The sequence below is a fragment of the Nicotiana sylvestris genome, chromosome 8, assembly GCF_000393655.2.
Source record: "Nicotiana sylvestris chromosome 8, ASM39365v2, whole genome shotgun sequence".
In the NCBI taxonomy this organism is placed as follows: domain Eukaryota; kingdom Viridiplantae; phylum Streptophyta; class Magnoliopsida; order Solanales; family Solanaceae; genus Nicotiana; species Nicotiana sylvestris.
This window is the reverse complement of record NC_091064.1, coordinates 202,546,719-202,560,616: the sequence shown is the minus strand read 5'-3', so window position 1 is coordinate 202,560,616 and position 13,898 is coordinate 202,546,719. Positions and strand designations below refer to the sequence as shown.

Here is a 13,898-nt window from a genome sequence, read left to right as displayed (position 1 = left end):
GATTTTAATCAGTTTTTCGATTTTTTTGGTTATTTATCGGATTTTTTCTTAAATATGAGACATACACTACCAAACGCATATTCCGGCGATTATATTTTCAACGTAACACTATCGAACCAATTGCTCTTTAAAAAATCTATCATTTACCAAGATATATTGATGATAATTGAATCAAATAGTGATGAATAATTTAAGTACTCAATTAAGAATTGATTATTTTTAACATGAAATAAATTATTGTATTTAGCAAAAGAAAACTACCAATCAAACTAAAGTGTAAAGACAAAGAATTAAATTAATATAATAGCAAAGAACTAGACTAAAAATACAAACGACTAATATGTACCATAAAATTTTAGAAACTTTATATAAAAATATACATATATATAGGTGCAATAATAAATTTAAATAGATACTTTTATAGTCGGTTTGGTTCAGTTTTTTTTGGGTTATTTTTTTATTAAAACCCAACCCAAACCAAATTTGATCGGTTTTTAAAATTTAAAACCAAAACCAAAGCAACCTAAAAAGTATCGGGTTTTTTTGTCGGTTTGGTTCGGTTTTCGATTTGGTTCGGTTTTTGGGTTTTTTATGAACACCTCTAATTATGTCAATACATTTGGCAAACAAGAATAACTGGATAACCACCTCCATAATCTACTGTAACCAATAATTTGTGCTTCAGCTACACAGTTTGAGAGTCATATTTCATCTTCAGGTTCCAAACCTAGAAGTCAGCAGAGAAAACCAACGCAATGCCCATTTCGTTAGTTCAATAGTTTACTTCAATTGAAATAAGAAGCCTCTAAAGGAGTCTTCCACTTTCAACTTTCACCCTTTGTTTTTCAAGACTTAAACAGCATTGGCTATAATCCAAGCTTTGGAAATACATTATTTGATGAAAATTGAACAGTAAGCACAAGATGCAAAATGTTGATACATCTGTGTAAAGAGAGCTAGTAAACTGAAATGTCTGATCTATCTAGATGAGAAAAAAGAACAGCAACAGAAACAGAATCATACAAATGCATCATTCAGTATGGTACCATACATGTAGTTACTGAATGTCATCCACCTAAAACTTTTTTATTTATTTATAGCAATAGTGTTCCGGCCAACTTGTGCACAAATCGACTATTCCACCAGTGACAACACAATCTGCCAATTCCTACCAACAAAGGTACTGGATAACTATACGACTATTCCACCAGTGACAACACAATCTGCCAATTCCTACCAACAAAGGTACTGGATAACTATATCGGCCAAATCTTAGGCTGATGGGAATAAATCATACAGTAGAATTTTTTTTCTTTCTGGTACTGTTTGAACCCTGGTCCACAAGGATAGACAAATAAAAGATAGGTGTAACAAATATCAACTTGATTCAATCTATATAACACAATTCAGTACTACCCTTTTCTCCAGAAGCAAATAACTCTAAAACGATTCTGTCAATTCTGCGAGAAAATTTATCGTAAAATACACAATGAGTTCAGATAAAAATCTCACATTTCTACTCTACAGTAGTTGGCTCAAAATCTTGATCCCTATCAGGTTGTTACCTTGATTTTTAAAATATTTATATTAGATTATATACTGAAGCTCTGTTAACAAAATCATAAACCATTATTCATAAGATAATTCAGTTGCAGCCAGATTAAAAAATATAATGCTGTTGGACAGATAACAGTATGCTTGTGTATCCATGTTTCATAGCAACACCATAGTGGGGCATGAACGACTAAGGATCAACACAGAGTAGACCCTTTCAATTTCTTTTTAGTATATACTAAGGCCACACCATCCAACATAAACGAATTCAGGAAGGGGAAGCAATTTCTAACAGATAAATAAACAATCTGTACATTTCAACTGATCTACATGGTTCTTCTTTGCTAATGTATAGGTCATTAAATGTCAGGAGATCAACAAAGACGCCAACTTGAAGGTTGTTGACCTTGTATCCAAATATGGACTTGCATTTGAACATACAATTACCTCCTTAAATCAAATAAGTGTTACCATTGTAAATTTGAAGAATAGAACCTTTGCACAAAAATATTCACCCACCAGTGCTTCCAATCCCTTGAAACAAGCTGTGCAGATTCTTCATCCACTAGTCCCTTTTCCAGTAGTATGGATCACTAATATCCTTCAGATTTGTCAGCCTCGTCAACTTTGAATTCAAATAGGACATTGTTAATTTGCAATTTCAAGTTTGTTTAGACAGGCATAAGGGAGAATTTCAGGTGATAAGTGGATTCTAGCTGCTAAAGGGGAGACCACAAAGCTGGGAAAATAGCATTAGTTAGGTTGAAGCCAACAGCAATAGCAGCATTTTAGCCAGAACAAATGCCATGTTTTCTCATTAATTCTATGCTCTCGGCAATTGTTGACCCAGCAGTGCCAACAAAACCAAGAGAAGCGCAGCTGCAGACTGTTTCCTCTATGTATAGGAGAACATCAGTTAAAGATTGAGGATGGTGACGGTTGTTAGTCCCTGCTGAACTCGGTAAAATTGAACCAAGTTTTAGCCCATGCCCTGCAGCCATGACTTCTTTAACCGTTTCTTGAACCAAGTCATCTTCTTCTCTAATAACAAACAACTTAAAGGCATCTGAATCTTTTGCTATGCTCCCCAAGTAACTTCCCGTCCAATTAGCCATGGGAAGATCAGTCATAACAAATACATGGATCGGTTTCTGTCCAGTTTGCTTCAAAGATTCTAGCTTCTGCTGCAGACCAAGAAAGGTAGCTTTGTGGTGGTTCTTGAATTGCCCATCTAGTAGCCTGAGCTGTGCACAAAGAAAGGGACCCTTGATAGTTTGAAGAGCAAACTTCTTGCCAGCATTTACTATTTCAGGAACAAAGGGGAGGAACTCTATCTTTTCGATTAAGGTCTGTATCACAGGATCATTAGGAGATTCATGAATGTCGATATGGGATTCAGATCCCTTATAAGGAGCAGTAAAAAGGCTTCCAAACGCCAAAATAGTGGCTGATTCTGCTGCAGAACCAGGACCAAGAGCCTTATATACATCTTTTCTTCTCCTAATAAATGAAATCTTCTTTTTCTTCTTAAGTTGTTCATCCGGTTGAAAGGAGTCTAATGCCCCGTCCTCGACATCGTTTTGATATGTCCAAACTGTCATTCTACAGTCATCTTCTAAAGCAGTCAAACAATCACTTATACTACCATAATAACCAGACAACAGAGAACCGCATTCTCTAAGTCTCTCAGATAAAGGATATGGAATAGTTTGGTCTTTAGAGCAAATATCATCAAAGTTTACACCACACCACAAAGACACAAAAGCTCGAAAATCAATAAATCTCACTGTTGAATAAGACACAAGTGGTGAAATGTCAACTATATCAGCCATGGACACATATCTGCAACACACAAATTAAGCAGATTATTAGAAACTTCCTAATACTCCATCCAAGAAAGCATGTCTTCTTTTTTCAGTCAAAAACCAAATGGACAATGAAATTTAATAGTTAATATTTTACAGCTTATCAAGTCCAGGTTAAATCCGCAGCAGAAAGATAACAACAAACATGATAGTACGATTGCAATGCATACAAGGTTCACAGAATAGTTTCGTCACTGTGTCTAAGCACATAGTTTAGATGCTCTAAGCGCATTGAATCAGTCAATCAACTAGGTCTCACTCTATTCACGAGCATTCCACTCAAAATTTGTCATTTGAGTATGGGTTCTCTAGAATTAGAGATTTACTATATCCACATATATTCCTACACTGGCATATAACTAAAAAGCTCCTGACAACCACTGAACTATAGCTTCACATATTCTCCGTCTGTCCCATTTTATGTGCCACATTTCTATATTTAGAAACAATGTAACTTTAAATTTCTCATTTTACCCTTAATAGATGATTTATAGCAACAGAAAACTTTCTTTGAATCAATATCTCTACATAATTCAGTCAGATAAATTAACAAACATAAAATAATACAATTTTCTGAGCTAAAGGGAACTGGAACAAATTTCTACACTACCTGCAATCACGCAATAGATGGATACTATGATTCCAAACAGCGTATCTCAACTCAATAGGGTTCAAAACCCTAAATTTAGGACAACTACCAAGCGCAACAGCATGATGATCCAATACGGGAGGCACAATTAGGGTTCGATTAAGGATCTTAGCCATCAAAATAGCGTTCTTGAACTCAGCCAACTGATTACTGAAACCACTGTGAGGTGCGTACCACAGGAACTTTCCCTGCAGGCGATTTGTGGGGTTGCATTGCGAGGGGCGGGGTATAATGGGTATTTTTGATTTTTGGGGAAGGGGAAGAAGAGAAGGGGAAATGAAGTTTTTGAAGTAGTAGAAGAGGAAAATTAGAGTGAAGAGAAAAAGGAAGATTAAAAGTGGAGATCTTTGCTTCCTCTTTGATTTGTTGGGTCTAATGAAGGTCTCAGTTTCCATTGGATTCAAATCTTCTCTCTGAATTCTTGGATCAGAGATGGTGGACAGCTTCGTTTAGTTTATCAACAGTGACCTGCACTCCCAACTTTGAGAGACAGAATTACTGTTTGTCATTTGGATTTGGTTGTTTTATATGGGTATTAGCTAATTCTCATATTATTATCCCATAATAAAGATAATACATTAAATTGTATTTTCCATTTCAATTTATTTTTACAAAAATACCTTTTATATTTTAAACTTTTTATTTTATAATAAACTAAAAAAATATTAATCATACCAAATAAATTATTATATGAAAATTTTATTTTATATATTAAGATTAAAACAACAAAGCATTAAACCTTGAGATTATAAAAATGACTACAAGCCAACAAGTAATTAACACCCAAAATTCAACCCCCATACCTATTCAGCTACTTTAAGTGAAAATAAATTAATTTTAGTATATGGAGTAACAAGTCACAAAGTATTCAAGCGACCTTAAGTAGCAAGCCATAATATATTGGATATTTTTCCTTTCACATGATTTATTTCTCCAGTTAGATACTTAATTTTTTAATAGTAACTCTATGCTTGAGTCCACTAATGTCTTTTCACTCGTGTGATCTATGTTTCTTTTGTATTCGCTTTATTTATTTTACGTTGTTGTAAAATTAATAGTGGGATAAATCTCTTTTCTGACAATCTTTTATGTTTTTTTAATTCATCTACTAGAGATCTTAATTCTTATATATCGTTTTAATGAATTACCAAAAATTAATCGAACTGCACTAATACGAAAGGAAACCGAAATGATTGGATTGTTCGAAAAATCCAATTTTGATAATATAAAATAAGTAATTGAAAAATTAGTATAGTACAATTTTTATAAAATAACTGACTAGAACCGAACCATTGACTCCCCTACTTATTGCCATACAAATATTTTAGACTATAATTTTAAGATTTTTTTTAATTTCTTAAATTTCGTGTCTAATTAAATTATATCATATAAATAAGATAAAAAGAGTGTAAAATAATAATTAAAATAATGTTTGAAATTACTTATTTTTGGACCAAACATGAATAAAATAATGTCACATTTTATGTTGAGATTATTTTCTTGATCTCCGAACCCCTAGGTTAGTGTGAGTTTTAATAACATACAATTATTCTATTTTGCTTATAATGGTGTTTTATCTTTTAGCGGCGCCAGAGTAGCTGGTCTCTGTTGGTTTCTCTCTGAAACACAAGAAAAAGTTTTGCTCTTTCTCTTTCTCATCGCAAAATCGCTGCTTTAGTAGTTGATCATCTCTCAGAAATGGCGACGTTTCGGTTGCAGTCATACAGCTCGCCACCACTCCCCTTCCGATCACCGCCGTCAACTCTACTTCATCATATTCCTCCACCCCGCAATCGTACCTTCAACTCTTTCTTTACCAGGTAAGTACCTTCATTTGTTCATAGCTTTCTCTTGTGTAAACTAAACTGATCATATAAATGTCTTATTTAATCAAATTCAGGTTGAAAATGTCAACACCAGAAAATCGTACCGTTGTAGGTCTTCCTCCCTTTGACTTTCTCTTCACATGTGAAAAGAATATATGCTGAAATTGTTGTAGAATTTACTATATGTATTAAATTTGTTATGCGTTTTTTGAGCAGCTAGGTTGTGGAATGGCGGCTGTGGATTTCCTAGTTGCTGTTGATTCTTATCCTAAGCCTGATGACAAGATTCGAAGCACCAGTTTTCAGGTGATTGATTTTGTGTGTGATTGTTAGTGTGCTGTCTTTTAAAAAAAAAAGAATTTCAGCTGAAATTTCAAAGGAAATTTATGTTTTTTATTAGGTTCAAGGAGGTGGCAATGCAGGGAACGCTTTGACTTGTGCAGCTCGTTTAGGCTTATCTCCAAGAATTATATCAAAGGTATGACATTTCCAAGGCTTATAAATACCAATTAACTGTATAACCTATCTCAAATTCGTGCTCTTCTTTTTGTTCTTACTATTCAAGTATAGGTTTAGCTGTGTAAGTTTCTTATTTTTGTCAGACCACATTTTATGTTATAAGAGCTTCAAAGAAGCATTCCTTTCTTGGCTCAACGCGTAAGAATTCCCAGGTCTTTGATCTAGTAGTAAGAGCGCAACGCGTAATGTGTTGGTTACGCGCACGTAGCGGGTTTGAACCCTGCCGCAGGCGAAAACCCGATATTTAAGTGCAGAAGGGTTGAGGGGCAGGCCCATTATCTACCGAGTTTCGAACCATATGCCATTGGCCCTGGGAGATTCCTCAGTTCTGGGAAAAAAAAGAAAAGGAATTCCTTTTTGTTGCCCCCTGAAAACATTGTTTTGCTGCATACAGATAAGAATAGAACTTTTAGATATGAGATAAAGAACTCCATTATCGTGTCATAGCACTGTTAAAGAACACAAGTTCTATCTTAGCTTGGCTGTAATTTGCTTCTTGAACCTTTGAACCTGTTTCCTGCTATTGGAATTGACAAACACTGATTTACCTCCTGGCAATATGATTTCCTAGAGAGACTTCTGTGTTCCTTTAATCTGGACTTGTTGGAGAAAGTCAGCCTTCAATGCCAAAGCAATATGTAATTCTACCAGAATAAACTTGTCTACTAAACTTGTCCCACATTATGTGGTCAAGATTCAACTGCTAATATTACTTCCTGTTCCTCTAAAATCCGCATAACGTGGAATAAATACATATCTATTAAAGTGCAACCCAACTCATTGTGTACTTTGTATCATTCAGGATAATTGCTTAAGGAGTCACCTATAATTGTCATTTCTATGAAACTACTTTATTCCTTCACCTTTCCACACACAACCCTTTTGCAATAATGCATTGAAAATCTTCACATTTTTGTAACATTTTTGCTGTAGATTGCGGATGACTCTCAAGGAAAAGGAATACTGGAAGAGCTGGAAGCTGATGGAGTTGATACATCGTTTATGGTGGTGAGTTTGACAAAGTTTAAACTTGAAGGTTCTTGCATGTTTCTCTTGAATAATTATGGATGTACTTTCATGCATCTGTTAAATTTATCACAATCTGAACTATTTCCAATTTTTAGCAAAACAGATATAACTTAAGCAGAGTATTTAATGTGCTTCAACCTATAATTTTGGTTCAGGTTTCCAAAGGAGGCCACTCGACATTCTCTTATGTCATTGTCGATAGTCAAGCGTGAGTGGCTAATTGGATTCCTCATTACACTAATTTTCCTGTGCTAAAATTGGGACTTGACTAAATGTATGGCAGAATTTCCAAAGTATTCAACTATTTTTCTCCACCATATTTTGCATGGATGAAATATAAATATTAGTATACAATTGGATTGCTGTCCTTTCTGCACTTGTTCTATTGAAACTGTTAGCTCTGCTCATGATTAATCTTGTTTAATCTCCCAGGAAAACTCGTACTTGCATTTACACTCCAGGATACCCGCCCATGATACCTGAGGATCTATCCAAGTCAAACTTGTCTTCAGCTCTGGATGATGCGAGACTTGTCTATTTTGATGGAGTATTGCAAGAAACTGAATTGTTGTCAGCTTTAGTTGTGGCCCAAGAGGTAATTTTAACTTGGTGTTCTTTGTCACGCAAATTGGAGTCATGGAATCCTATGTTGCTCGGACTCTCCGAAAATGTCTCCGGGTGCGTGTCAGATCCTCCAAAAGTAGTGTATTTTTGGAGGATCCGACATGGGGGCGGCAACATTTTGGAGAGTCCGGGCAACACAAATGGAATCTGCTATCTTACTGTCTGCTTCTGATCATATTGCTCGTTTCATCCTAGATCCTACATACCGAGTACTTAACTCTTTTTCTTATTTATGTTCAAATTGTTCGAAGACTTATGTTTTCAACCAAATGGAGAAAACTGCATGCCTCTTGGATTTCAAGTGCAGGCACATCGGAGGAATATACCTATTGTAATTGATGCAGAAAGTAAAAGAGAAAGGGTAGATGACCTTCTGAACTTGGCAACTTATGTTGTATGCTCAGCGAGATTTCCACAGGCAAGTTAGCTAAGCTGGCAAACTGCATCGAGATGATTCCTTTGCTGCACTGTTTTCAATTTATATATCTGGTGATCTGCTTCTAAATCTTAGTTGCTAATAAGGTCTAGGTAAATGAGTGAATATTTTAGATTTAGATTGTTTCTTCATCTCCTTGGTATCTGTAGCTAATATGCTCTACTAGGAGTGAAAGTTGTTGTTTCCCGATTTTAATTCAATACTATTTCTAAAAAAGGTAAATAATGTTATTCTTCACCTCCTAGCTTTACTTGTGATATCTTTGTTCCTTTCCAACCTTTCAGAGGTTGAGCTTGACAAAAGATGTATTGTCACCCAGGCATGGACAGAGGCCCCTTCAGTTCCAGATGCTCTTGTTTCTGTACTTCTGAAGTTGCCAAACATCAAATTTGTAATAGTGACACTGGGTGAAGATGGCTGCTTGATGCTACAAAGAGCTGAAGCTGGTATGCTTGCATACTTTTGGTTCTTCTGATGTATGTTAAGTGTCTGCTTGTTGGCAAACAAATTGTTTTGAAAGATAAAGAAGAGGTGTCTATTTGCTTTTTGCTATTTGTTGATTTGCAGAGGATTTCCAGTCTGAAGAAATTGATGTTGATGACTTGTTTGAGAAAATGAAGCAGAGCGTTGATGCTGATGCAACCAGTCCAACATGCGTATCCTCGGTAATTCACCAATAAGAAGATTTTATCATTCAATAGATGACTGAAGCATGGTCTCAGTGCTCACACACACAAAGAAATCCATGTACACAATTCATTTTGGTCTAGTCAACCACTATTAGGTGGAATCTATCGTGGGAGTGGGAGTCATGTATGGTTCTTCCCTGCTTAGTACCCTTTTTCTCTTACTTCATGAGATTGAGCTTTACAAATATGAATTGCCTCCACATGTTCTCTTTGCAGTCATACCGTTACTCATCACTCTCTTAAATTTATCTTTTTTATACGAGACTAATTGGTGCTACTTATGAAGTTTTTTTCTGGCACTTCTTCTGAAGCTGAATAGAGTATGTTTGTAGATTGATTAAGTTATGATATTTGAGCCTAACGTACATGTCTTCTTCTAGGATATCGCAAAATTACATGCAAAAGGCATCGGGACAGTGAGTGGGAAGCTGCTTCTAGGAACAGCTGAAAAGATACCGCCATCAGAACTAGTCGATACAACTGGTGCAGGCGATGCATTTATTGGAGCAGTTCTGTATGGTAAGAAAATTTATACTCTGCAGTCTTTATACCTAAATGTTCTTTCTTTAAATGTGTTATATTCCTGGCATCTCCCTTTTCCCCCTGCTTGTGACAATTGAGATCCAGAGCTTCTATCAACCTCAACCAGTTTCATGCTCCTTTCCGGATGATAGTGGTTTTTTATCTAGTTCTACTTGTGTCTATGTTCATGCAAGTTAAAATCTAATAACATCAAAATTTTGACCTTATAGATTCTGAATTTTAGAACGACGACTTCAAGTGCTAATGACTCGATTCTAAATTTAATATTTGTACAGTTTTAATGACTTTTTTTTAACACAAATACACTATTTGAACAAAAGCTACTGGGTTCGGCCGAACTCGTAGCTCGGTTTCTACCTCCGCCCCTGAATAACATTGATCCCTTCACGTTTGATCAGAGTTTTGTAATGGTTTCGTTTTTCATGGATTTCCCACTTATTAACTGCAGCTCTCTGTGCCAATATGCCAGCAGAAAAAATGTTGACATTTGCTTCTCAAGTGGTTAGTAGACTTGTAAACTTTGTTTTGGTTTATTACATGTAGTAAATGCAAGAAAAGCTAACTTGTGCTTTCTGGATTGATTGCAGGCAGGTATTGGGTGCAGGGCATTGGGAGCAAGAGCTGGTCTTCCCCATCTAACAGACCCTCGCTTGAGACCCTTTTCAGTGAACGATCCCCCAAAAGCGGCTACATTACTGTAGCAGACAACAGAAATAAAAGTTATCAACTTTGGGTGTTTCTTTTCCTGCTGTTTTCTTTTTCTAGACTTATATTCAGCTACATTTGTAACATCTTATGTGAAAGATTTGGCCATTGAGCTTAAGACCTTCAAACGTTGTAGCAAAAACATGAATTCTAATATGAAAAGCTTGTATCAGGAGCATTCCATCTTTATACTTTTGTGTAGCAGATATAGTTTTTGATACAGCCATTACTTTAGGGCCTTTATGTTGATTCCATTTGGATGACTGCGTTTTTTGAGGACGGCGGTAATGGTGTGACCTGGAGATCCTTATAGGCAGACATATAAAGAGTTTAACTTATATACCCTAGCAGTGTATAATTTTTTTTACACTATGTAGTTATGCTGAATTACAATATATAGCTAACTCTTTATAGTAAGCCTAATTTGGTTTCATAGGTGTAGTAAACTAAATATATAACCTACTATTATAGGTTAAAATGCAGTGATAAGGTAATAATTATTTGAATCCAGAATGTGGAAGGCATCCTTGAAAGTTTAATGAAACTAGCAGACATGTGGTTTCCATCCCAGAGGGTTTGCCCTCCATAGTAACATATGTGAAAGCTACATATGAAGAAATAATACCAACAAAAAAAAGGCTAAAAATTTGATTGACTTGAAATCACAAATTACATGGCAACTTTTGGATAAGTGATAATGTTAAGTTATAAACATGGATTTATGTACATTCTCTTGGAGAGTTGGAGACATTAGTTGACAGCAAATGCAGCACAAACTGAACCCATTGGTCCCTTTAGCCTTTTATCCTCTCATCACCCTTTTCCCTCTCCCATGAGAACTAAAAAAACCAAGAAAAATGAATGGGTCCCTATCACAAAGTGGTAACTGGTGGTGAACCAACTTTTTGATGAAATCAAATGCTAATAACTAGGGTGTATGTAGGTCGGGTTGGTTCGGATTTTACAATTACAAACCAAACCAATTGTGTCGGATTATTAAATCTAAAAACCAAACCAAACCAATAAAACTCTGATTTTTTGCTCTCGGGTTTTCGGATTTTTTCGGATTTTTTTTCCCGGTAAAATCTCATAGAACAAAACATATAAATTGTGCTCAAAGTATTTTTTTAGTCCTAGTATACAATTATATAAAGTATTTTCCCAGAAAATAATGCAAAATATGCGATATGTCATGGCATTATCCTAAATATTCAACAATAAAGACAATAAAATTATGTAATATAAATATTGCTAGTTAAAAAGCCATAATAAAAATAAACATAATCTAAAAGTACTAAGTCATGCTAAAATAAGTAGACTAACAAGAGAGTATTTAATTACATGACTAAACACTAAAGAAAAAATAAAAATAGGTTATGCATTTTTATCTAAATTATTACAAAACAAAAAGTAGATATTCAATCCATTCTCGTTGGTAGTATTGAATTGAATGTCTTTTGCTAGCATTATTATTGATTTAATTTTGGTTTGGGCTTTTGTTAGCACTATTTAATTTACTAATGTTAATGCCTATAAAACTTATTGGAACATTCAAAAGTTCTAAGTCCAACCTTGAAATAATACCTCAGAAGATAAAATTATGAAATCTTTTAAGAAATATTTATAAATTACATCATAATAAGTATATTTATATATTAAATATATCTAAAAAAATTATATATGTAATGTCGGGTTGGTTTGGTTTCGGTTTGACTTTCTTTAGTTAAAACCAAACCAAACCAAATCAATTATGGTCGGGTTTTTTTTCCAACACCAAACCAAATCAAACCAAACTTTTTTTTTCTTAGTTTGACTCGAATCATCGGTTTGTCGGTTTCCTTTGTACACCTGCTAATAACTAATTGAACTGTATATCTGGTCCTTTTAGCCTTTGTTCTCACCTGCCAGAAAACAAAGAGAAACCAATAAAAGATAAATAGTCCACCATTTCAAAGTTGTTTGAATACTCAGTATCTAATCAGCACTGTAATATCAAACGTTAGCAAATTAAAATTTGTCCGTGTAGTTGTGGACCTTTTGGCCCTGAAATAATTCCAAAACCTTACTCTGCCTACAACTTCTCCCGGTAACTCAGATGTCATTGGGAATATTTTAAACTTGTTAACTTATGCACCAAAACAAGTGAAGGGTTTTTGTTTTCTTTTTTCTCATTGCCCTATATAAAGGATTTAAAGGGCGAGACTTTTAGAGAAAACAGAACAAGATTTATATTCTCTTTTGCTTCTTCTTCTCCATTCTTCACTCCCTTTTATTTGCTCTTGTCCCATAGCTTCTACTTCAATGGCCATTAATGCAGGAATTGGCCTATTTCTATTCCAAACATGGACACCTTCCACCAATCAGTTCAATGAAACTTTCATGGCCACACTTTCCTACATTTTTTATACGTACGAGGAACAGAGCACCACAACTTGTTCCCTCACCATTCTTGGATTCTTCTTCACAATTCTCCTCAACTTTCTACAGCTGAAATATCAAGGCAAGGACAAAACTGATCCGTTCCAAACCCATCCCAAAACCATGCGAGTTTCAGTCACTGCTTTGCTCGTTTACTGCTTAATATATGGTGTTAAGCAGAGGCTTTCTTGTCATCCTTTTTACAGGAAATTCTCCGACCTCGTAAACCATGTTATGGTTTTCTTTAGTTCTCTGTCATTGGCTTCTACTGCCTCTGTTCTGTTCCCGGACTCTGTTTCCCCTCTTGTATATTTGCTCTGTTTTCTGCTTTCTGGTGGTGAAATGTTACTTTGGGTTTTCAAGAAAATAATGCAACAATTTGAAGAAGAATCGAATTTTCAGAGAAGGAGGGATGAAACTGTTTGGAATTTTTTAAGGAGGAGGATGAACATGGTTTATTATCCAACGGAACAGAGGTTCAGTCTTCCTCTGTAATTTTGCCAGCATAAGCTGAGTACCACGATTAATTCTCATGTTGTTTTCGAGATTTCAGTTGTTGTAGTAATATTAAGTTAGACGTATCTTGTATGGTATCGGAGTGTAGTTTTCCCAATGTTGTAAAGTTAAAAAGGTTGTATTATTAGAGAGAATGTATTATTTACACGTGTCCATTCAATAATTTATTGGACGAGATTTATTTTGTTAACCAATTGGTTTTAACTATGGTTACCAATTATCATTTCCCTCTCACTTCCGCCTTCCCTGTGAAAGGCACGTAAGAACCTTCCCTTACCTATCTAATCTCTCTAAAAAGTAGAACAAGAAGATGCAAATTGCTAATACGAAATCACTATTTTCACACCACTATAAAAAAAGAAAACACATTTTATCCCATGTCTTTCAATAAGAAGAGAAGAGAAATCGAAAAGATGCACTTGGTTATGAGAAGCATTGGACTATTTTAAAGCTTGGTTTTGACGGCAATGGTGATGGACAAGCTTTGCTGTCGTCTTCAGGAAAGAAAATTTTTTAACTTGGGAT

The 13,898-nt window shown here is 35.1% G+C and overlaps 2 protein-coding genes across 2 annotated transcripts; one reads left to right on the top strand and one right to left on the bottom strand.

Annotated features, from left to right (window-relative positions):
- Window positions 1-1,637: 1,637 nt before the first annotated feature.
- On the bottom strand, window positions 1,638-4,565 carry LOC104237239 (O-fucosyltransferase 30). Its single transcript, XM_009791341.2, has 2 exons — window positions 4,030-4,565; window positions 1,638-3,396 (listed from the first exon to the last, which is right to left on the bottom strand). Exons 1-2 carry the CDS (start codon window positions 4,461-4,463, stop codon window positions 2,343-2,345), a joined length of 1,488 nt encoding a protein of 495 aa, XP_009789643.1. The 5' UTR covers window positions 4,464-4,565; the 3' UTR covers window positions 1,638-2,342.
- A 1,065-nt stretch (window positions 4,566-5,630) lies between these two features.
- LOC104237240 (uncharacterized) lies at window positions 5,631-10,628 on the top strand. Its single transcript, XM_009791342.2, has 13 exons — window positions 5,631-5,888; window positions 5,969-6,002; window positions 6,111-6,200; window positions 6,295-6,372; window positions 7,347-7,421; window positions 7,598-7,650; window positions 7,875-8,037; window positions 8,374-8,484; window positions 8,822-8,948; window positions 9,070-9,167; window positions 9,572-9,710; window positions 10,183-10,235; window positions 10,322-10,628. Exons 1-13 carry the CDS (start codon window positions 5,767-5,769, stop codon window positions 10,433-10,435), a joined length of 1,257 nt encoding a protein of 418 aa, XP_009789644.1. The 5' UTR covers window positions 5,631-5,766; the 3' UTR covers window positions 10,436-10,628.
- Window positions 10,629-13,898: the final 3,270 nt, after the last annotated feature.

Excerpts from the sequence above, each read along its gene's own strand:
- LOC104237240 (XM_009791342.2), top strand. The coding sequence starts at position 5,767 with ATGGCGACGTTTCGGTTGCAGTCATACAGCTCGCCACCACTCCCCTTC. Across the intron at positions 7,651-7,874 it reads GTCATTGTCGATAGTCAAGC|GAAAACTCGTACTTGCATTT; the intron begins GTGAGTGGCTAA and ends TTAATCTCCCAG. Across the intron at positions 8,485-8,821 it reads GCTCAGCGAGATTTCCACAG|GCATGGACAGAGGCCCCTTC; the intron begins GCAAGTTAGCTA and ends ATTGTCACCCAG.
- LOC104237239 (XM_009791341.2), bottom strand. The coding sequence starts at position 4,463 with ATGGAAACTGAGACCTTCATTAGACCCAACAAATCAAAGAGGAAGCAA. Across the intron at positions 3,397-4,029 it reads CATCTATTGCGTGATTGCAG|ATATGTGTCCATGGCTGATA; the intron begins GTAGTGTAGAAA and ends TGTGTGTTGCAG.